Below are 25,640 nucleotides of genomic sequence, written 5' to 3' on the forward strand. Positions count from 1 at the left end.
TAGGCTTACATCTTTGCAAATTTCTGAGATTCTAAAAAGACTAAATTATTTGTGTAATTTAGCGACAAAATCCAGGTCCGTTCCTTTTTAGCAAGTCAACAACAAAAATCAAAATAGCAAAAAGTAACAATTTCCCAACTACAGTGAATAGGAGGAATTAAAATTTATCCAATTTTGCTAACCAAAAATAGCCCAATTACAAAATCCAGGTCCGTTCCTTTTTATTCCCTTCTAAAAGGACTAAAGGTAGCAACTTCATCTTTCACAAAACCGACAGAGTTTCAAATAGTGTCTGAATTTTTGATAAGGCTAAAACACAGAGTAAGAACCCATGGCTTTGTGCAGCACTTCCTCTGTAATGCCGGCGTTTATCTCTAACACCACCACTCGCATTTTCCCCTGCCGCACTTTCACGCGCCAGTTGAGAGCATTCCCGTTGTCTTCACCAAGGAAGAAGACTTGTAGCGCAACAATTGTTACTGCAAAACTTGCTCAGAAGAATGCTATGCAGTACAGAAAACTCGGTGACTCTGATCTTCATATCAGCGAAATTACTATTGGCACTGTAAACTAGTACTTCTTTTATCAGTTAATTGGAGAATTTTACAAGTTTTCAATTTCTTTTTCTGAACCCCTTATAAAAAGAAAGGTCATTTTAGCCTCTCTTTTTTCCTTTGTTCTACTCATTTGCATATTTATGAAGTAAATTGAATGAAATAATGCAGATGACATTTGGAGAACAGAATACAGAGAAGGAGGCTCATGAAATACTTAGTTATGCATTTGACCAAGGAATTAATATCATTGATACTGCTGAAGCTGTAAGCTCCATTGCACAAACTTAAGCGTTGTTAGTTCTATTTTTGCCTCCCTTTAGTTACAGTTTCAGTTGCACGCATTATTGGTTTTTCTTTTGCTCCCTTTGATCTTTTAATTCTTCATTTTAAATAAATGGATGCTTCGTCGACGGTTATCATTTGGAAGCATTCTGACTTAGTTGGAGCTGGCTTTTCTTTGGTGATCAGATTCCCTTGATCAGATTCACTTTTAGCATAAAACTTTTGCTTTTTACTTGTTTTAATTTGTAAAAACTGCTTTTATTTATGATACAGTTTCCATTCTTGGTTTTCACTATCTTGATAGATTATTTCTAGAAGCTCAAGTTCTGCATTGTTGCCGATTTAATTTGAAGTAAACTTTATTTCTTTGGAAATTGATTCACCAATGAGATCATATCTCTTAATTTTACGCAAAAAGATTCTTGAGTAGTGTAATTTTTTTCTTTTCCTTCCTCTCTCATTTCTTGTTGCATTTCTTTGGTTGTTATATTTATTTCTAACCTTGTTTTTTGTCTTCAAAAGTATCCAGTCCCTATGAGGAAGGAGACACAAGGGACGACGGATCTCTATATTAGCAGCTGGATGAAGTCTCAACCCCGTGATAAGGTAATAATACTATTGTGGAAGGGAACCCTTTACTTCAAAGGTGCATATTATAATCGTATTCTTATCTTGTTTCGAGTAGGAACCTTATTACATTCTTCTTTTTACCTCGTATTCTAATCCTTCTGCTGTTTCAGATCTTTTGTTCTGAACTCTAACTGCCTTTGATCTCTTTCAACAAATTCCTCAAAAAGACTTTACTGTTGATTCACTTACTAAATAATATTGGTGAAAAGTGCATCCATGGGTACTGATTCTGATTATTTGAGGTTGTAAACCAATGAGATCACAAAAGGCTAAGCTGCTAAAATAACTAAAGCGAGGTACTGAGTCTTGCATTGCCTGATTCATCACAGTATAAGGCATGTCTTCTTTCATCATTTTCTAGATATCCTTCCTTTCTCAAAGAAATATGTCCACTTTGTTCTGTAATTGTCTTTAACATTCCGAGAGTAATTCATACCATCTTTAAGAACTTTTAATTTACTTCCTTGATTTTGCAATGTCCAACATTATGTGCACGTTATGGTATTTCATTACTTTTCATTATTTTATAGGATGTTGATGATTTTCTTTTGAGTGGTGACTAAAGGTTCACTTAGTCATTGCTCAATTTATGTAGAGCATGTTGCCGGTTTCTTTCTTTTTACGCTAGAAATTTTTTGAAGGCCACTAGGATAGGAAGGCTTCTGAAGATAAACCCTTAATCATTGTTGCCATGTGGACTGATTCAAGTTTGGCCTTTTGCCGCTCGAGTCAGTTTGAATACGTATAGCTTGTGTAGTTCTCCTCGTTTAATTGATTGCTGCTGAGTTATGCATGTATGCTTGTATTAGGCAAATCATTACACAAGCAAGAAAGAAAAGCAAATCACAGTCCAGCCCTATTAATTAATAACCTAAGCCCAAGCACGAGTCTCAACTTAGAAAGGACTTGGCTTTTAAGAACTTCATGCCCACAAAAATGTTTGTAATGTTCATGCTGGATCTTTTACCTTCCAATGTCCTCCCAATAGTCTACGAATGGTATGGTGGAGCACTTGTGCAGTCAACTTAGAATTTCCTCCAACTCTCTTGGACAATAAAAACTAAAATTATTAGCATGACCATGATACCAAATGTTACAATTCTTAGTAAAATAACTACCAAAACCGTTCTTTAAGTAGAGGAACCTTTCCTGCCTTTTTTGAGCCATTATAGCTATAATATATTGGTGTCCTTTTAACTCAAGACTACTAATGCACTGCTGTATTTTCTGTTCAGGTGATTTTGGCTACAAAAGTTTGTGGTTATTCAGAAAGATCAAGTTACATACGTGAAAACACAAATGTTTTGCGAGTAGATGCTGCTAATATTCGAGAAAGTGTGGAAAAAAGCTTGAAACGTCTCAATACTGATTACATTGATTTACTCCAAATACATTGGTGAGTACTTATCAATGATATCGTTGAAGGATTCTAGAAGTGTATTTTGGTAAGTAGTATACCTTAGATTATAAAACTTCTCCGGTTTCTAGATGACACTATTTGCATCAGTGGGGTTGTTCCAGATTATCTGGGTGGTGAAAACACTATTACATGAACTTTGATTGCCCATGTGAGATTTCTCATCGTTCTCAGATTCTAGAAGACCAGATATTACTTATGCTTTGAGCTTTAGGGATCATAGCAACGTAACCTTCTATTTTTTCTTTTTCTTTTTCTGTACCCTTCTTCTATTATATTTTCTTTTTTCTGTTTTTAGTTTTCCCACGTTGGGAGGGGGGAGGAGGAGGATAGTTGACAGCTAAGCTAATACTTTAACTGCACCACATGTTGGAGCAAGTGTAGGTGCAAAGCAATCCAGCAGAGCCAGATCAATAGCACTCTAGGGCTGATAACGACGAGGTCGGGAATCCAAACTAGAGTAAGAATTTGAAAAATAAATGCGGAAGCAATAACAATAAAGAATTGAACAACTCGAACTAAAGGGCAGAAAATAAAGGATATGGAAAAATTCAACGAAAGAATTCCAAGAACTTCCAAGAACGCAAGTTCTATAGTCTTGACAAGATCAAAGCAACAACGTCTTGATTTATTGAAGAAATCAAACGCCTTTACTTAAAAACAAATCAAAACAATAGATTCGGATCTTGACCGCTTTACGAGTAACTTGAGACAACAATTAATAACTAGTATTAATCGCCTTCTAAGAATACCACAAAGAAATCAAAGATATCACAATAGAGAAGTAATCTTACTACCTTGAACTATGAACTAGTAAAGGTTGAAAGATAAATCTCAAAGCACAAGTAACAAAGGTTCAAAAGAACTCTCAAAGTATGATATACTTAATCAATAATGAAGTCTCTCAATGAATGAGAAGAACTCCTTATTTATAGGAGTATTAAGGCATAAAAAGTCATTACAATTAGGTAGGGGGCTGCTAAGGGGTAACAAAGTCATCAAAATTAGGTAGGGTGGTTGCTAAGAAATATGAAAAGTTATAAAATTAGGTAGGGACGGCCAAATCCCTTTGGGACAGATTTGGGCCTTAAAACTACTAGTTTGGACCATTAGTTTGGACTCCAATTGGGCTCCATTTCAAACACTCCCATTTGGACCTCTTTTAAGCTCATTTTGGGCTCTTCTGGGTGCCCTTTTGCTAGATTTCAAGGGCCGAGTTCGGGACTCAATCTTCCTCCTCTTGGACTTCAATTTGGGCCACCAAATAATTGTAAAACTTGTATAATTTATCTCCTTTGGTCTTGAGCTCGTCCTCCACAATTAAAAGCTTCTTTATTTGCACTTGAAGTCTAATGGCCTTATTTTGCAACTCTTTAGCTTGACATATTGTTAAAGGCCATCTTTGAGATTCCAAAGCTTCATCCTTGTCCTTGAATAGAGTTGAGCTTCCTAGGATGCTATCATTCCCCTCTTCTTGAAGAAAATTCGTCCTCGAATTTCGACCTTGCAAGAAAAAGAAAACACGCCCTTGTAAATGGCATCCACTAATCTAAAAAACTAGTAGGAATAAAATAAGATAGTGACCATGTGTCCATTTAACCCAATTAATCCTAATATGTATAAATAAAGCATATGGATATCATCATCCCAACAAAATTTATGCTTACCTAGATCAATACAATAAAAACCTCTCGTAGATGCGCCATGCAATGGAACTTGCAATTCGATCTAGTCGGTAAGGTAGTCCATAGGTATACATGACAAAGAAATTCTAAAAGATTGACCACACATCCATTTAATATAAGTATCTCTACCACATGTATCAAAGAAGATACTTTCATGATATAGCCAACTATCTACAATTAAAAATCTCATGGATTCCTCTACATGAAAGAGTATTTGATCACAAGTGTTACAACAATCATGCATATCATCTTTACTAGTAATAAATACTTTTACAAGCTCACATTGAACATAACTTGAAGAATGACTCCCCATCACACAACAAAAATCACATTCTAGCAATTTATCATATGAAAACTCATTAGCCACTTGAATAAGAGAAGAAGAAATATTTAACTCATTCACAAGCCTCTTCTCAGAAATTTCATGCCTCTTTCCACCAAGTTGGAATACATAATCATTTATGTCATAAACAATTTCAAAAGGAAGCAAATTACTCTTGCACTTTAATTTAGATCTTACAGTTAATGACTTGATGTGCATCAAAATATTATCATCCACAAAAATTATAAAGTCGCCAATATAAGAAATAAGAGTATAATTTATTACCTCCAAAAATACCTTAGGTGTTCTAGAAAGGCCAAGAATGCAAATAAACCAATTATACATACCATACTTGGACTTATTTACCAATGGAACATCATCACCTTGTATCCTTTTATGCAATGGCTCCAACTTAGCAATGCTTTTAGGAAACTCCATGTCATAATACTGTAAATAAGAATGAAAATAGTCAAAAGGTTCAATAACAAAGAATTTAACCAAGCTTTTATCTTCCACCATCCAACAAGAATAGATATCGCCAAATTCATGTTGGAATCCAATTGGATCTTTTGCTACCATCTTCTGCGCCTCACCACCCCTTTCAAAAGGTATTTCAACACGTGGTTGCACAAAATCACAAGAACTAAAACAAGAAAGAGTTAATGGGTTAGGAAGTAAAGAAACTTTTTTCTTGCTTACACTCTCTTTGGCTTTTATCACAAGACTAACGTTTTCTTCACCCTTAGCCTCTTTTCTCTCACTAAAGAGTTTTTCTTTGCTTTCACTCAATCCCTCTTGCTTTTCTCTCTCTACCTCACAAACTTTGTTCATCTCATTACCTTCTCTCTTTTCTTTTCTTTCAATATCACTCTTTACCTCACTTGACATCCCACTCTTTTCACTCAAGACAACCTCTCCTTTTTCCTCTCTTGGAATGTCAACATGCACTCCCTTACTCCTCTCATTCTTTTCTCTCTCATATTTTTTCATATTCTCTTTAACAATCTTTTCATCTTCACAAATTTGTGAGGGAGTCAAAGGCCCAAGAATGAGTTTCTTCCCATTAATCTCAAAAGAGTATCTATTTTTTTCAATACTATATGAAGCACTTCTAAAGACATACCATGGTCATCCCAACAAGATATGAAAACTATTCATCGGAATGACATCACACCAAATCACATCCTCATACCTTCCAATAGAGAATGGCAAGAACACTCTTTTATCTACTTTTATCCCTTTCAACATGTAGGGTTCAATATGTTCAACACAAGGCAAGTTCAATTTCTCAACCATATAAGTGCTAATTAAGTTATAGCCAAATGCTTTGTCAATTCTAAGGGCATAAATTGCAGACATCACTTTAGCTCTTGTTTGAAAAATAACTTTACCATTGTCTTCCTTCCATTCGGTATACTGTAAGTTCGACTTTTCAAGTTGTTGAGTCATAGCTTTCCTCCTTCCACTGTAACTACCTGTTTGAGACATCTTGACATAGATTAAGGGAAATATGTATCTCTCAAATTTGGCTTTTTCCCTATAATGCTCTCACCTCTCTTGCCTTTTTTCTTCTCGAAATAACCTTTGAACAAAATACTTTGTAGATTTATGGTTAAACCCAACTCATATAAAGTTCTTAGTAGTAAAATATAGATTTTTGGGGAACAAATGAAAGAAGAACCAAATCCTAGAACTATTAGGCTCGGTTGAAACAAGACACGAACAAAAAGGAAATGATTATATATTTAGATTAGAAAGAGTAAGAAAAATTAAATTTTTGTCTTATCTTTGAAATCTGGGATCCCCTCTTCTTGTTTTCTTTGATAGTTTTTGGAAACAAATTAGATACAAAAGAAAGTTCCTGGAGAGCAAGCAATTTTTAAAAAAAAAATTGATTTTCCTTTTTTTTTTGTTTTTCTTTTTAACTTGTTTTTTTTTTTGCTCTTAGTATTCAAGAAATCCCCAGAATTATCAAGAACGAAACCTTGATAGAACCGCTCTGATACCACTTGATAACGACGAGGTCGGGAATCCAAACTAGAGTAAGAATTTGAAAAATAAATGCGGAAGCAATAACAATAAAGAATTGAACAACTAGAACTAAAGGGCAGAAAATAAAGGATATGGGAAAATTCAACGAAAGAATTCCAAGAACTTCCAAGAACGCAAGTTCTATAGTCTTGACAAGATCAAAGCAACAACGTCTTGATTTATTGAAGAAATCAAACGCCTTTACTTAAAAGCAAATCAAAACAATAGATTCGGATCTTGACCGCTTTACGAGTAACTTGAGACAACAATTAATAACTAGTATTAATCGCCTTCTAAGAATACCACAAAGAAATCAAAGATATCACAATAGAGAAGTAATCTTACTACCTTGAACTATGAACTAGTAAAGGTTGAAAGATAAATCTCAAAGCACAAGTAACAAAGGTTCAAAAGAACTCTCAAAGTATGATATACTTAATCAATAATGAAGTCTCTCAATGAATGAGAAGAACTCCTTATTTATAGGAGTATTAAGGCATAAAAAGTCATTACAATTAGGTAGGGGGCTGCTAAGGGGTAACAAATTCATCAAAATTAGGTAGGGTGGTTGCTAAGAAATATGAAAAGTCACAAAATTAGGTAGGGGCGGCCAAATCCCTTTGGGACAGATTTGGGCCTTAAAACTATTAGTTTGGGCCATTAGTTTGGACTCCAATTGGGCTCCATTTCAAACACTCCCATTTGGACCTCTTTTAAGCTCATTTTGGGCTCTTCTGGGTGCCCTTTTGCTAGATTTCAAGGGCCGAGTTCGGGACTCAATCTTCCTCCTCTTGGACTTCAATTTGGGGCACCCAAATAATTGTAAAACTTGTATAATTTATCTCCTTTGGTCTTGAGCTCGTCCTCCACAATTAAAAGCTTCTTTATTTGCATTTGAAGTCTAATGGTCTTATTTTGCAACTCTTTAGCTTGACATATTGTTAAAGGCCATCTTTGAGATTCCAAAGCTTCATCCTTGTCCTTGAATAGAGTTGAGCTTCCTAGGATGCTATCAAGGGCAGTAACCAAAGAATACGAGAACAGGCTGAAGAAACTGCTATAGTTTTAGACATGCAGAAGGATCCTAGGGAATGAAGTATTTTAAAATAATCAGTTCACAAAAACTCGCTGAAACTCCCATACCGTGTTTGAAATAAGAGAAACAATGAAAAGAGATTGAGATAATGTGTGAAAGCTAATGTGTAAACCTGAACTATTTTATAGGCAACTATTCATGAGTGAACCCAACTATATTTACCGGACATGCGACTTTATCACGTTCACCATTTATGCTAAATAATATTTACGCTTAACTATCTGACAGAAAGCTACCTGAACTCATTGCACTGCTGATCATTAGCTACTTTGTGATGTGTGCTAAAGTGATAGACATAATTGACTAGTTTAAATTTCAGTATTTTCTGATGATATGAGTTGAGCTAAATGAAAGGAATGAGGATTATATTGCCGACCCCAACTTGTTTGGGACTAAAGCGCAGTTGTTGTATTTCTATTTTCTAGACAAACCAAGAAAATAGATCCTTTAATGAGAGGTTTTACCAGCAACCCTGCCTGTTTCAATGCGGTTGACTAATTCTATGGATCCATATAGACGGCCCCTTAAAGTTGGTTCCAAATTCCATTTTAACACCTTAACTTAGTCTGTTTCCTATTAAACACTTAATCTTAACATAAACTGTGCCTATTAGACAAAAATGCTGAGGTGGCAAAGTGAGTATATCACACTTCTTTTTGAGAGCGTGGATACAAAATATTGAGAGTCAATTGAAGATTAGGCTATAATTTTTCTTCCATCTCCTTTATCTGGCTTCTCTGCAGATATCACCCCACCACGCCACCTCCATAGCCACTGTCTTCATCACCACCTCATTCCCACCTCCACCGTTTTGGCCAATTCCTCCACATGTACTTTCACAGCATAAGCACCTCCATCTCCGACCGAACTATCACTGTGAAAATCACTTCGAACTCCACCACCTCTCCACCATTAGAAACAAAACTTCACATCATATTTTCAAAACTCTACAGCTTCTTCAAATAATTCCAGACCAGATACACCCAAATTCGCAATTTCAAGCTGGTAATTTATAAATTTCTCATTAAAGAAGAAATCAAAACACCAACATAATAATACCCAGATGAAATTGAAAAGGAAAAATAAAAATAACAGAGGATAAAGAATTGAAATAGAGGATAAATTTCTTCAAGGGTTGATGTCTTATTTTAGGACAAAAAAAGTTCTTGGGAGGTTCCACCGGAAAAGTAGCCAGTAAGACTCCATTAATGGAGTATGATCATGGATTTAAAACAAATGACAGTGATGGGCTTTTGCCGGAGGAGCCAGAGGGGTCAACGGCACCGATGTGGAACTTCAGCTACTGTCGTTCTCTTAGACAAATAATAGATGAAAATAATTAAAAGAGAGAGTTTACTGGTGAGAGAGATTTGACAGAGAAAGGGGCAGAGTGATGATTGGGAGGGGTTTATTTAGAGAAGAAGACGATGGGAGAGGCAAGGTGGAGAAGGAAAAAAGTATATATTTTTTATTGGGTTTATTGTTAATATATTATTTGGGTTAAATACAGGTGTTGTTATTTGATTTGTTTTTTTTGCCACGTCATCGCGCTTGACTTTACGCTGTTACTTTTGTTTACTGGTGGTTAGATGATGGCCTAATAAGCACAGTTTATGTTGGGATTAAGTGTTTAATAGAAAATAGTTTAAGTTGAGGTGTCAAAATGGAATTTGGAGCTAACTTTAAGGGGCTCTCTATGTATTTGGCCTAATTTTTATCTATCATATGTGTTACATTACTGATAAGATGGTTGATTAACTAGTTGGTTCTCTGATTCAGAATAGAGGACAAGTATAGGTTCCTAGCAAAACTAAAAAGTCGGATGTTATAGATGATGGATCCATCTCATGGTCCATGATTTAAGGAAGATGTTTTTCTTCCTTTGACAAAGACTTCTAATGTCCGCAACTTTTATAGATTTGGTAGCTGACATTTGATTTGTTCACATTGAAAAGTTGAAGTTTCTATCTTTCATTTCGCGTCACTGATGACATCTGCAAGAGTATTGAATCTCTATAAATAGAAAGCTCCTGAGTCATTTGTTAAACACACCAACAAAGAGAGAAAGAAAGAGCGAGACATCACAAACAGAGTATAAGAAAATAGTCTGTGAGGAAAATAAAGTGTGAGCGATATTGTAATGATATGGGAATATCAAAAGAGGGTAATTTGTTTTGAGTGTTGAAGTGCTTTCTGGAGTATTTTACTCAGGCCTACAAAGTGTAAAATTTCTTGATGTACTGATATCAGTTGCTCCTCTCGGGCCATGGTTTTTCCGTTTCTTTAGAAGAGTTTTCCACGTAAAAATCTCGGTGTCCTAGTTTCTCTTATTATTGTCGTTGATTATCGTATCTCGGTGCTACATTATTATTTCGTTGTTATTACTGTGAATATTAGTTTCTGTGGGAGGTTTATTCCCAACAATTGGTAACATAACACAGGTTCTGCTCGTTCAGAGAAATACTCTTCACGGTCGGTAGTACTATACTCGATGAAAAAATAAAATGTCCGGAGTAAAATACGAAGCAGTAAAATTCAACGAAGATAGCGGTTTCTCAATATGGCAAAGAAGGATGAGAGATCTTCTCATCCAACAAGGATTACACAAGATATTAGATAGTGATGCCAAGAAACATGATGCCATGAAAGCTGAGGATTGGGCTGAGTTGGATGAAAAGGTTGCCAGTGCAATCAGGTTGCACTTATCAGATGATGTGGTAAATAACATCATTGATGAAGACACTGCATGTGGCATTTGGACAAGGTTGGAAGGCTTATACATGTCCAAAATGTTGATAAATAAATTGTATCCGAAGAAGCAATTATACATCCTACATATGGGTGAAGGTACAAATTTTTTGTCACATTTAAATATGTTTAATGGACTAATCACGCAGCTTGCCAACCTCGGAGTAAAGATCGAGGAAGAGGATAAAGCCATCTTGCTCTTGAACTCATTGCCATCTTCGTACGATAATTTGGCAACAACAATCCTGTACGGTAAAACCACTAATGAGTTGAAGTACGACACATCGGCTCTTCTACTCAATGAGAAGATGAGAAAAAAGCCTGAAATCAAGGACAAGCTCTCATTACAGAAGGTAGAGGCAGGAGTTATCAAATGAGTTCAAACAAATATGGTAGATTCGGATATCGTGGGAAGTCCAAGAACCGATCCAAATCAAAAGCTAGAAATTGCGACAATTGCGATCAACCGGGTCACTTCAATAGAGATTGCCCAAATCTAAGAAAGGGCAAAGGTAAAAGCAGTAGCCAGAAGAATGACGACAGCACAACTGCCATGATGCAGAACAATGATAATATTGTTCTATTTATAAATGAGGAAGAGGAATGCATACACTTGACAGGTCCAGAGTCGGAATGGGTAGTTGGCACAACATCATTTTACCATGCCACTCTGGTAAAAGAATTCTTTTACAGATATGTAGCAGGTGATTTCGGCACTGTGGGAATGGGTAACACGAGTTACTCAAAGATTGCGGGAATTGGTGACATTTGTATCAAGACAAATGTCGGATGCACATTGGTTCTAAAGGACGTGCGACATGTGCCTGATTTGCGGATGAACTTAATCTCGGGAATAGCTTTGGACCGAGATGGATACGAGAATTATTTTGCAAATCAAAAGTGGAGACTCACCAAGGGATTATTGGTGATTGCAAAGGGAGTTGCTCGTGGCACCTTATATAGGAAAAATGCAGAAATATGCTGAGGTGAATTGAACACGGCACGAGATGAGATTTATGCAGATTTGTGGCACAAAAGAATAGGTCATATGAGCGAGAAGGGATTGCAGATTCTTGCCAGGAAATCACTCATGTCTTTTGTCAAAGGTACAACGATAAAACCTTGTCACTTCTGTTTATTTGGTAAACAACATAGAGTCTCATTTCAGACATCGTCTGAAAGAAAATTGAATATACTTGATTTGGAACATTTTAATATTTGTGATCCAATGGAAATATAATCTATGGACGGTAACAAATATTTTGTTACTTTTATTGATGATACTTCACGAAAATTGTGGGTTTATATCTTGAAAATCAAAAATTAGGTGTTTCAAGTTTTCCAGAAGTTTATTGCTCTAGTGAAAAGGGAGACGGGTCGAAAGCTAAAGCGTCTCCGAACTGACAATGAAGGTGAGTACACTTCAGGGGAATTTGAAGAGTACTGTTCGAGCCATGGGATCAGACATGAAAAAACAATTCCTGGACCTCACAACACAATAGTGTAGCTGAGAGAATGAACCGCACCATTGCGGAGAAGGTGAGAAGCATGCTCAGAATAGCTAAACTGGCTAACTCATTCTGGGGTGAAGCAGTTCAGACAACCTGCTACCTGATCAATAGGAGTCCATCAGTTCCATTGGAGTTTGACATCCCAAAGAGAGTTTGGACCAACAAGGAGGTGTCCTTCTCACATATGAAGGTATTCGGTTGTAGAGCTTTTGCACATGTATCAAAGGAGCAGAGAACAAAGTTGGATGATAAATATGTTCCATGCATATTTATTGGATATGGAGATGAAGAGTTCGAGTATAGATTATGGGATCATGTGAAGAAGAAGGTCATCAGAAGTAGAGATGTAATCTTCCGAGAAAGTGAAGTTGGAGTTGTAGATGATCAGTCAGAGAAGGCCAAAAATGGTATAATCCCTAACCGTGTTACCATTCCTTCTACTTCTAATAATCCCACAAGTCCAAAAAGTAAAACCGGCGAGGTTGCCAAGAAGGGGGAGCAATTTGATGAGGTTATTGAGCGGGGGACAACTTGAGGATGACGCCGAGCAAGTGGAGTACCCCACTCAGGGAGAAGAACAACCTTAACCTCTAAGGAGATCAGAAAGGCCAAGGGTAGAGTCATACAGGTACCCTTCCACAGGGTATGTCCTAATCAATGATGAAAGAGAGCGAGAAAGTCTTAAGGAAGTGTTGTCCTATCCTGAAAAGAACCAGTGGATGAAAGCCATGCAAGAAGAGATGGAATCTCTACAGGAAAATGGTACGTACAAGCTGGTTGAACTTCCAAAGGTAAAAGACCACTCAAATGCAAATGAGTCTTTAAACTCATAAAAGATGGAAATGGCAAGTTGGTAAGATACAAAGCTCGATTTGTGATAAAAGTGTGAGAAGGCACGGGAGAAAATATGTTATTGATATATTGAATGAATTAATAATACTACACAAGAGGTCCTTATTTATAGCTATACTATACAAGGACATACTACTCCTCTACCAATGTGGGACAATACTACACTATATACATGCTGTAAATTAACACTCCCCCTCAAGCCGGTGCATACAAATCATATGTACCGAGCTTGTTACATATATAACTAATACGAGGACCAGTGAGAGACTTGGTGAATATATCTGCAAGTTGATCATTTGACCTCACAAACTTTGTAGCAATCTCTCCTGAAAGTATCTTTTCTCTGACGAAGTGACAATCAATCTCAATGTGTTTAGTTCTCTCATGGAACACTGGATTTGATGCAATATGAAGGGCAGCTTGATTATCGCACACAAGTTCCATCCGACTGATTTCACCAAATTTCAACTCCTTGAGCAATTGTTTGGTCCAGACTAGCTCACATGTTGCCATAGCCATTGCTCGATATTCTGCTTCTGCACTAGACCGAGCAACTACATTCTGTTTCTTGCTCTTCCAGGACACCAAATTTCCTCCTACTAAAACACAATATCCAGACGTAGAACGTCTATCAGAAGGTGATCCTGCCCAATCAGCATCTGAGTATCCAATGATCTGCTCATGACCTCGATCCTCAAAGAGTAACCCTTTGCCTGGAGCCGATTTTATATATCGAATAATGCGGACAACTGCATCCCAATGACTATCACAGGGAGAATTCATAAACTGACTTACCACACTCACAGGATAGGAAATGTCGGGTCTAGTCACTGTGAGATAATTTAATTTTCCAACCAGCCGCCTATAGCTTGCAGGATCGCTAAGCGGCTCCCCCTGTCCTGGCATAAGTTTAGAATTCGGATCCATCGGAGTGTCAACAGGTCTGCAACATATCATCCCCGTCTCCTCAAGAATGTCTAAAGCATATTTTCTTTGAGAAATAACAATACCTGAGCTAGACTGGGCAACCTCAATACCCAGAAAGTACTTCAATCTGCCTAGATCCTTAGTTTGGAAATGCTGGAAGAGATGCTGTTTCAGGTTGGTAATACCATCCTGATTATTGCCAGTAATAACAATATCATCAACATAGACTACCAGATAAATACAGAGACTTGAAGCAGAGTGCCGATAAAACACAGAGTGATCAGCTTCACTACGAGTCATGCCAAACTCCTGGATAACCGTGCTGAACTTACCAAACCAGGCTCGAGGAGACTGCTTTAGACCATAAAGTGACCGACGCAAGCGACATACAAGGCCACGAGACTCCCCTTGAGCAACAAAACCAGGTGGTTGCTCCATATAAACCTCATCCTCAAGATCACCGTGAAGAAAGGTATTTTTAATGTCCAGCTGATAGAGGGGCCAATGACGAACCGCAGCCATGGATAGAAAAAGGCGGACTGAAGCCACTTTAGCCACGGGAGAGAAGGTATCACTGTAATCGAGCCCAAATATCTGAGTATATCCTTTGGCAACAAGACGGGCCTTAAGTCGATCAATCTGTCCATCGGGACCAACTTTGACTGCATAAACCCAACGACAACCAACAGTAGATTTACCTGAGGGAAGAGGAACAAGCTCCCAAGTACCACTTGTATGTAAAGCAGACATCTCGTCACTCATAGCCTGGCGCCATCCTGGATGAGACAACGCTTCACCTGTAGACTTAGGGATAGAAACTGAGGACAAAAAAGATATAAAAGCAAAATGGGGAGATGACAGACGATGATAGCTCAAACCGACATAATGAGGATTAGGGTTAAGTGTGGTCCTTATACCTTTCCGAAGTGCAATCAGTGTACTAGGAGCAGGGTCCGCAGCAGGAGCAGGGTCAGGTGCAGGATGAGAACCAGTTGGGCCTGATGGAGGACGCAAACGACGATGATAAGTCTAGAGTGGTGTTCTTGTGGTCGGGGAACTAGGGGGAACAACACTAGACTCATCAACGGTTGGTATAGGTGAAAACTCTGTGGTCGAAGGTGGAGGAGGAGCTATAGTAAACTCCTCAAAGGTCGGTATAGGTAAGACCTTAGATATATCATGGTGGTCAGCAGAGGTAAAGAAAGGTTTAGACTCAAAAAATGTGACGTCAGCTGACATAAGGTACCTACGAAGATCTGGAGAATAACAACGATATCCCTTCTGAACACGAGAATAACCAAGGAAGACACACTTGAGAGCACGGGGAGCTAACTTATCTTTCCCAGGGGCTAAGTTATGAACAAAACACGTGCTCCCAAAAACACGAGGTGGAAGAGAGTATAAGGGTGACTGGGGAAACAATACTGAATGCGGAATCTGATTCTTGATGGGAGATGAAGGCATCCGATTAATCAAATAACAAGCTGTGAGAACTGCATCGCCCCAATAACGCAACGGAACACGAGATTCAATTAGAAGTGTGCGAGCAGTCTCAATAAGGTGCCTATTCTTTCTCTCAGCAACCCCATTTTGCTGAGGGGTATAAGGACAAGATGTCTGATGAATAATTCCCTGAGAAGTCATAAATTGCTGAAATTGAGAAGATAAATATTCTAAGGCATTATCAACTGCGAAAAATGCGAATAGAAACACCAAATTGGTTTTTGATTTCAGCACAGAAACTCTGGAATATAGAAAATAACTCAGAACGATCTTTCATTAAGAAAAGCCAAGTACATCTTGAATAATCATCAATGAAACTGACAAAGTAACGAAATCCCAAGGATGAACTGACTCTACTAGGACCCCATATATCAGAATGAACTAAGGAGAAGACAGACTCTGCATGACTCTCAACACTACGCGAAAAGGAGGCTCGGGTATGTTTCCCAAGTTGACACGACTCACAATCTAATGTAGACAAACTAGATAAACTAGGCACCATCTTCTGAAGTTTGGATAAACTCGGATGTCCTAAACGTCTGTGGATTAGATCTGGAGGATCTGTAACTAGACATGTTGTGGAAGGACTGAGTGAGTTAAGGTAGTAAAGGCCTTCTGATTCACGTCCTGTACCAATTGTCTGTCCCGTACTGCGGTCCTGCATAATAAAAGAATCGTCAATAAAGTATATACCACAATGGAGGGCACGAGTCAAACGACTAACAGATGCAAGACTAAAAGGACAGCCAGGGACATAAAGAACGGAATCTAGGGTGATAGAAGACAAGGGATTAGCTTGTCCAACTCCTTTTGCCTTAGTTTGACATCCATTGGCTAAAGTAACAGTGGGAAGAGACTGTGAATATACAATATTTGACAAAAGTGATATATTACCAGAGATGTGATCAGAAGCGCCGGAGTCCATGACCCATGGGCCAAGAGTGCTAGACTGGGAAACACAAGCAAAAGAATTACCAGAAACAGAAGTATCAGTCTGAGCAACTGAGGCTACTTGTGGAGATGTCTGCTTACTTGCTCGATACTGAAGGAGCTCATTATATTCTTCTTTAGATAAAGAAAATCCTTGGTTACCTGGAGTCTCGGTCTGAGCAATGTAAGCATTTTTGGGTGGACGACCGTGTAAGGAATAACACATTTCACGAGTGTGTCCAAGTTTGTGACAATAAGAACACTTGGGTCTAGATCTTCCAAAACGACCTCCTCCTCGTCTATGCTCCATAGTTTGAGATGCCCGAACATCCATTGTCTGGGATGCAAGAACAGAGGAATCAAGTATCTGTGATGAGCTCACTGGTGGACTTGGTGCTGCAGCAAGGCGGAGTAATCGAGAGAATAATTCATCAACTGTCGGGACAGACGGACTAGCCAAAATCTGGTCGCGTACTGAATCAAGATCATTAGGAAGTCCAGCGAGGGTAAGAACGAGAAACATCTTCTGTCGCTGCTCTTGTTGTTTTTCCACACTAGCCGAAACTGGCATCAACTTCTCAAATTCCTCCATGACTGCCTGTACTTGACCCAAGTAAGTAGACATATCCAATTCCTGCTTCTTTAAGTTTGTCATCCGTGATATCACATCATAGAAGCGAGATATGTCATTAGTGTATAAGGTGCGTGCCTTTGCCCAAACCAAATAACATGTCTGGAATGGACGAAACAAGGGCATCAACTTGGAATCAATAGATCGCCACAAGATGCTACATAACTGAGCATCGATTTTTGCCCAAAGTGCTATTGCCTTTTCATCTCCATCGCTAGACTGTTTGATTAGATGATCTTGAACACCTTGACCTCTACACAATAACTCGACAGATGAAGCCCAAGCTAAGTAGTTTGAACCTCCCATTAAAGGTTCCGAGGTAATAATAGCACTAGAGTTTCCAGAACTCATGTTTCTAGACCCAAAAGCATCAAATCCCAAAGACATTATTGCAAATTATTACCAAATAGGAGAAAGAATCAACTGTAATCCACTGAAACAGTGTACGGAAACACAGAAACAGAATACTGAAATACTGTAGCTGCCGGAATCTACTGTAGCTGTCGGAATAGTACTGTAGCTACCGGAAAAAACTCAAAGTTGTCGGAAGGAAATGAAAACAGTAGGGGTAGGATCGGAATTACCAGGCGACCCAACTGTTCTGAAGTAAGATTTTCAAAAAATGGCCGGAAGTGGTCGTACGTGCCGGCGCGTGAGCTTCTGGTGGCGCGTGGAGGCGCGTGAGGCTGCTTCTGCCGGAGTTGTTCACTGGGGTTTGGTCGCCGGACAGTGACGACTCTTGTGGTAGTATTGGATTTTACTCAACACTGACAGAAATGAAGCAGATAGAAAAAAACCTTAAAAAATACTGATTTCTCTTTCCCGGAATCGCTGGAATTTATGCACAGCGATAAGTCTCTCACAATTGCTCTGATACCATGTGAGAAGGGAGAAAATATGTTATTGATATATTGAATGAATTAATAATACTACACAAGAGGTCCTTATTTATAGCTATACTATACAAGGACATACTACTCCTCTACCAATGTGGGACAATACTATACTATATACATGCTGTAAATTAACAAAAAGGTTTCGAACAGAAGAAAGGTATTGATTTTGACGAAATTTTCTCAAATGTTATCAAAATGACTTTTATTCGAACAATCTTAAGGTTGGCAGCTAGCCTAGATCTTGAAGTGGAGCAGTTAGACGTGAAAACTATATTTCTACATGGATATTTGAAAAAAGAAATCTATATGGAGCAGCTAGAAAGTTTGAAGTAAAGGAGAAGAAACACATGGCGTGCAAGTTGAAAAAGAGTCTTTATGGGTTGAAACAGATACCAAGGCAGCGATACAAAAAGTTTGACCCATTCATGAAAAGTCAAACTTACATGAAGACCTATTTTGATCCATGTGTATACTTCAAAAGATTTTCTCACAATGACTTTATTATTTTGTTGTTGTATGTGAATGGCATGTTAATTGTAGGAGAAGACAAGGAACTGATTACACAGTTGAAGGAGATTTATCCAAGTCATTTGATATGAAAGACTTGGGCCAGCATAACAAATTATGAGAATGAAGATAGTTCGAGAGAGAACAAGCAGAAAGTTGTGGCTATCTCAGGAGAAGTACATTGAACATGTACTGGAACGCTTCAACATGAAGAGTGCTAAGCCAGTCAGCACACCTATTGCTAGTCATCTGAAGTTGAGCAAGAAGATGTGTCCTACAACAAATGAGGAAAAAGAGAGCGTAGCTAGAGTTCCTTATTCTTCAGCAGTCGGAAGCCTGATGTATGCAATGATATGCACCAGAAAAGAACATGCAGTTGATGTTGGGAAACAGTCAAGTGGATACTCAGGTACGTGAAAGGTACCATAGGAGAATGTTTGTGTTTTGGAGGATCTGATCCAATCTTGAAGGGTTATACAGACGTTGATATGGCAGGTGACATTGATAATAGAAAATCCACTACTAGATATTTATTTACATTTTCAGGGAGAGCTATATCATGGCAATCGAGGTTGCAGAAGTGTGTCGTACTCTCTACAACTGAAGCGGAGTATATTGCAACTACTGAAGCTCGCAAGGAGATGATATGGCTTAAACGGTTTCTTCAAGAGCTTGACTAGCATTAGAAGGAGTATGTTGTCTATTGTGTGTTGGGAATAAACCCCCCCACAAACTAATATTCACAGTAATAACTACGAAATAATAACGTAGCACCGAGATACGGTAATCTACGACAATAATAAGAGAAACAAGGACACCGAGATTTTTACGTGGAAAACTCTTCTAAATAAGGGAAAAACCACGGCATGAAAGGAGCAACTGTTGTCACTATAGCAAGAAATTTTACACTTTGTAGGTTCGAATAAAATACTCCAAAAAGCACTACAACACTCAAAAAAGATTACCCTCTTTTGTTATTCCTACCTCACTACAATATCGCTCACACTCTCTATTTTTCTCACAGACTATTTTCTTATACCATATCTGTGATGCCTCACTCTTTCTCTCTCTTTGTTGGTGTGTTTAACAAATGACTCAAGAGCTCTCTATTTATAGAGATTCAATACTCCTGCAGATGTCATCAGTGATGCCAAATGAAAGATAGAAACTTCAAACTTTTCAATGTGAACAAATCAAAACGTCGGCTGCCAAATCTATAAAAGTTGCGGACATTAGAAGTCTTTGTCAAAGGAAGAAAAACATCTTCCTTAACTCATGGACCCATCAAAGTGCAATAGGCTAGAGCAAGAACTCCATGTACCATGCAAGAAAAAAGCATATCAATGCGAGATATCATAGGATCCGCGAGCAGGTGGGGAACGAATATTTGCAGGTCAAAAAGATTCACACGAGTGAAAATCTTACAGATATGTTGACCAAGACAATACCAAGAGACAAGTTAGAGCTATGCAAAGAACTTGTCGGAATGAGCTCTATATGAGAAACGAGAGATATCATTCAGGTGCATGGGACTGGAGGGGGAAATTTGATGGATCCATCCCATGGTCCATGATTTAAGGAAGATGTTTTCTTTTTTTGACAAAGAATTCTAATGGCCGCAGCTTTTATAGATTTGGCAGCCGACATTTTGATTTGTTCATATTGAAAAGTTTGAAGTTTCTGTCTTTCATTTGGCGTCAATTGATGGCATCTGCAGGAGTATTGAATCTCTGTAAATAGAGAGGTCCTGAGTCATTTGTTAAACACACCAACAAAGAGAGAAAGAAAGGCATCACAGATATGATATAAGAAAATAGTCTGTGAGGAAAATAGAGAGTGTGAGCAATTTTGTAATGAGGTGGGAATAACAAAATAGGTTATTTCTTTTGAGTGTTTTAGTACTTTTTGGAGTATTTTACTCGGGCCTACAAAGTGCAAAATTCCTTGCTATATTGATATCAGTTGCTCTTCTCGGGTCGTGGTCTTTCCCTTATTCAGAAGGGTTTTCCACGTAAAAATCTCGGTGTCCTTGTTTCTCTTATTATTGTCGTTGATTACCGTATCTCGATGCTACATTTATTACTGTGAATATTAGTTTCTGTGGAGGATTTATTCCCAACAATAGAAAGCTAGCTTGAGTTCATTTAGCTGCTGATTTTAGCTAGTTCATAATGTATAGTGAAGCGACTGACATAAATAACTTGTTTAAGTTTCATCAATTTTACAAGTCTTTCTCAACAAACTGATAAATCATCCTTATGTTGAGAGATTTTATCAGGTAACCTTAATACTGCAAGGCACTTAATAAATTCGTGGGTTCTCATTCTTATCTTGTTTAGGTCTGATATAATTGTATAATTGTTGCTTACCTTGTGTTTTAATCTGTTTCATCTATTTGTTTGTTCGCTGCATATTCGAAAAAAAGACGGCTGTGTGCGAGTCGGCATAAAAAAATTGGATGGTTCTCATTTCGGAATTTTGATGTAAAAACCTTCTTCAGGCCAGATAGATATGTACCATTGTTTGGTGAATTCTTTTATGAATCTTCAAAATGGAGGCCAAGTGTGCCTTTCGTCGAGCAGCTTAGAGCCTTTCAAGAACTCATCGATGAAGGAAAGGTATGTATGTCTTGCTTTTCTTTAACAATTGCAATACTGCAGACCTGTCAATGTAATGAGTGAAGTAAGATGCTTTATAGTTATCATTTACTAATTAAATGCTGAGGGTATCTTTCATTCATTCCTGAAGGATTATATAAAATCCATCTTCAAGTGAAGAAACTTCAGGACATATGCTTGTCAGGAAACTGAACTTTTTGGATGAAAAAAAAATCACAGTGAATCGGCAAGCCAGGTCTCTTACACATGGTTTGAGTTTAAACATTTTGCAATGCTTATAGTGAATACAAACAAGCCTAATCTTTTACACATGGCTTGGTTGCACATCTTTGCAAAATAATTCGTAAAATTTCAAAATTAATTTGCTTTATGGAGATTTAACTTTATAATACAATTAGCTTAAAATAACATTTAAGGGTACAAACTATTCAGGTCCGCTATATTGGTGTTTCCAATGAAACTTCATATGGAGTAATGGAGTTCGTCCATGCTGCAAAAGTTGAAGGATTGCCGAAGATTGTCAGCATTCAGAATAGCTACAGTCTGCTGGTTAGGTGTCACTTTGAGGGTAAGTTAACTTTTGTCATGTCCTACTAAAGTAGTTTAGATGCAACTCTTCTCAACAGAAATTTAGCTTACGCAGTTATTTTGATTGTTCCAGCATTTTTGTCAATGATACTGTTCATACTTTGGGAGCTCTTAGAAGTTAAAAGATATGTTTTGCTTTGTTCAATAATAAAAGTAGTTCCTACATTCATTAGATGAGAAGAATTCCAAGATGCTTGACAAAGATGCTAGGGTACTCCAATAATTGTCAATAATTGAGGCTGGAAGATCAAATTCTTCAACCTGGCATCAAATTTTTGAGCTTTTGTTATCATTCAGCCTGTTAGGAAAATGTATCCCGAGTCCGCTTTTCAACAGCTAGCTCATGGGGTGTGGATGGTCCAAATCCATATAAAGAAGTTGCAATCTATATCTTTAACCAATTTGGGACTCTAACACCCCCTCCCTCCCCCACTCATGGCTGAGCATCTACAGCGTGGAAATTATGACATAAGGATTCAACATTTTAGTAAACCAAGATCAGGGATAGGTCTGGCTCTGCTAGCATCGAAAAAAGGGACCCTGGGCCTAAGTCAATCCCAAAAGCTAGCTTATGATCTGAGGATTGTCAAAGACTATATAACAAGACTACAACTCATATCCTGAACTAATGTGGGACTGTAACACAGCCCTTCCTGTCTGAAAACAAACATCTTTGCTGCACATCCGTTTTTGTTATTCAAGATGCTTCATGGGGTAAATTATTTTGTTAGGAGGCTTTACTTAAGTTAATCTTTGGCTACATGATTGAGAGAGTGTTAAATGAAAAAGAAGAACTCCTATGATGATTAATTAAAGAGTACATGGTGCTTAATCCTAGGACGCTCTAGCCTTTGCTAATTGGTTTCTTATTAAGTGTTAAGATTCTTTAGCGGCTCGCTTAAAAATAGATATGTTGGTAATTCTTTCTTTTAGTATTTACATTACCGAATCCTATTGCTTAACTCTTAAACAGACTATTAATCCAGTTTTCCCCAATTCCCTTTACAGCTGCCCCTAGTGATACTCTTGTCTGAGTAGACATCTCGAACAGTTCCCATTCGCAGAAACACGGCTATCATCAGTGCTATTGCTGCACGAATCACATAGTCATTTGCTTTTACCGCATAAAGAAATAGAAAACCGCCTTTAGCGATTCATTTGGATCTTTTTGAACTGATTCTGATCTCAAACTCTAATCTCTTCAATGATATCTTATTCTCTAATCTGGTTAAAGCCACTTCTGCACATATGCATATACCCAAATGATATCCTTGCATCAACATTAGTGAAGCTCGGGTCTCTAAGGAATGTGACTATCTACTGAATTAATTTATTGGATCCTTAATGGCTTCTGCCAATACTCATTCCAGAGGCAATCTGCCTAACAAAAATGGCACAGCTAATCCTTAAGATACAGCGACTCTGCTTGTTATGGTAGTTTATCTACCTTTAAAAGTTGTTGACTATCTCAAAATATATGAGCTTATTCTAAGGATCGATCACATTTAACATTATAATTTATTCCATCTTTTGACGAGAGCTCTTTTTAATTCACATTGGTGTGTTATCAATTTAGGACCACTTGTACTTGGATTACGTTGATAAAAAAGACCTTAAGTAAAATTACCTATACTAGTCCGAAAGTTATAAGTAACCTAGTAAATTAATCTTTACTGATAAAAAAGTTATGAGTTGCCTACTAATAATAACCTATACTGATAAAAAAAAGTGATGAAATAACCTTGAATCATTTTTTCCCTATTCCCTTTACAGCTTCCCCTTATAATATTCTTGTATGAGTAGACATCTTGAACATTTTCCCATTCACAAAAACATTGATATCATCCATGCTGCAGCTGCAAAAATCACATGTAGTAACCTGACTGTACCTCATAAAGAAATAGACATACCGCATTCTAAAGATTTTTCTGAATATTGGCGAACTGATTCTCATCTAAATCTCCTCTAGCATGATATCTTATTCTCTGGTCCGACTTAAGCCACTTTTGCACATATTCAAATACCCGAATCATATACTCGCATCAACATTGGTGAGCTAGGGTCTCTAGGAATGTGATTATTTACTGGTTAAATCTGTTAGATCCTTACTGGCTTCTGTCAGTACTCATCGTAGAGGCAATCTACCTAACAATAGCATTACTAATCTTTAAGAAACAGGGAACTCTGCTTGCCATTGTAGTTTAAATGCATTTAAAAGTTGTTGGCTATCTCAAGATATATCAGCTTATTTTTATGAATGACCACTTTGACATTATACATTCCAAAATGACATTGTCTATTTTTTATAAGAGCTCTTTTTTAATTATATTGGCATGTTATCAATTGTGGACCTACTTCTACTTGGATTATGCTGATAAAAAGGACTTTATGTTTAAGTGATAAAATAACCTAATACTGATAAAGAAAAGAGAGTAAAATAACCTATACTGATAAAAGAAGTGATGAAATAACCTAGTAAACAATCAAATACAGAAAGAGAATTATTGTGTTTACAGTAAGCATCAACATGTTTAATTTGCCAATTAGCATAACGAGTTTTGGTTGTTCTTTGTAGTTGATCTTGTCGAAGTATGCCACCCAAACAACTGTAACATTGGCTTACTTTCTTATTCCCCACTGGCTGGTGGAACCTTATCGGGGAAGTATTTGGACAATAATTCTGAAGCTGCTAGAAAAGGAAGACTTAACCTGTTCCCTGGCTACATGGAAAGATACAATAAATCCCTTGCCAAGGTACGTGTTTTTCAAGTTTTATAAGAAAGAAAAAGTTAATTGACTGTTTGATCAGCTTTATCGGTTGGAAAAAGAATTCAAAGAAAGCTGAATATCTGAATAACTTGGAATTTTCAGTAAATTATTCTCATGAAGCAAATAGTATTTCCTATTGACTTTATTGGGAGCCCCTGTTGCACCTTGTTCTTTTGACTAGCCTACCCTCCTTTGTGCATTTATGTGTAATAAAAGAAATTAAATACAATTATATAGTATCGGTCCCTCCTCTCGTTCAGTCTAGCATTCTTAGTTTACACACTATCAATTCTTAGTTTCAAGTGTTTTTTTGTTGGGAGGGAATGAGAATCTTAAAGAGAACTTGTGTTGCCACGTTTATGGGAGTTTGGGTTGGTGTTAAGGGGCTTACTTGGTGGTGTTTTCTTTGTATATTGGAGGAGCATATAGTAGAAGAACGTTGAAGAATAAGGAGAAAAAAGTTAGTTGTCTTTAGAGTTGCAATGTACATTACATTACCAACTTCAGTATCAAAAGCCATCCATGACTGTAGACAGACGATTTGAGAAGTTTATTCAATGCTGCTAGTTAACAGTTACTTAGATTTTTGGTGTGTTTTATGTTTGATTTCCAGGAAGCAACTAAAAAGTATGAAGAAGTGGCCAAGAAACATGGTCTAACTCTAGTTGAGTTAGCTCTAGGATTTGCGCGAGACAGGCCATTTATGACAAGTTCAATTATCGGCGCAACTTCCGTGGATCAATTAAAGGAAGATATTGATGCTTTTTTGACAACTGAGAGACCTTTGCCACCTCAAGTAATGGATGATATTGAAGACATTTTCAAGAGATACAGAGATCCTGCTTCAAGATAGCCTGCCATTTTCAAAAAATTGCTTAATTCTTTTCCCTATTGCAGAACTAGATATATAATGCTATGTTGCCCTTACCTTTTAGGGCTGGGGTATTGAAAAAAGGGTCAATTTACAGCAAAATGCCTTTTGTTTTTGCAAATCTATTGTGTACTTTGTTATGCTCTTTATCTATATGACATACTTCTCTCCAGCAAAAACACTAACACCTTGCATTGAGAAGCTATGTAACCAAATTGTTGTAAGACCAGATTAAATAATTTGGCCAAGGTGTCATTCTTTTAGTCAAA

General features: G+C 37.5%; 1 protein-coding gene across 1 annotated transcript; it reads left to right on the forward strand.

Annotated features, from left to right (window-relative positions):
* Positions 1-75: 75 nt before the first annotated feature.
* On the forward strand, positions 76-25,640 carry LOC104096698 (uncharacterized). The gene is made up of 8 exons (XM_009603113.4): positions 76-565; positions 726-821; positions 1,362-1,445; positions 2,705-2,865; positions 21,026-21,143; positions 21,576-21,711; positions 24,307-24,485; positions 25,114-25,640. Exons 1-8 carry the CDS (start codon positions 332-334, stop codon positions 25,351-25,353), a joined length of 1,248 nt encoding a protein of 415 aa, XP_009601408.1. The 5' UTR covers positions 76-331; the 3' UTR covers positions 25,354-25,640.

This window comes from Nicotiana tomentosiformis, chromosome 6 (genome assembly GCF_000390325.3).
Source record: "Nicotiana tomentosiformis chromosome 6, ASM39032v3, whole genome shotgun sequence".
Lineage (NCBI taxonomy): Eukaryota > Viridiplantae > Streptophyta > Magnoliopsida > Solanales > Solanaceae > Nicotiana > Nicotiana tomentosiformis.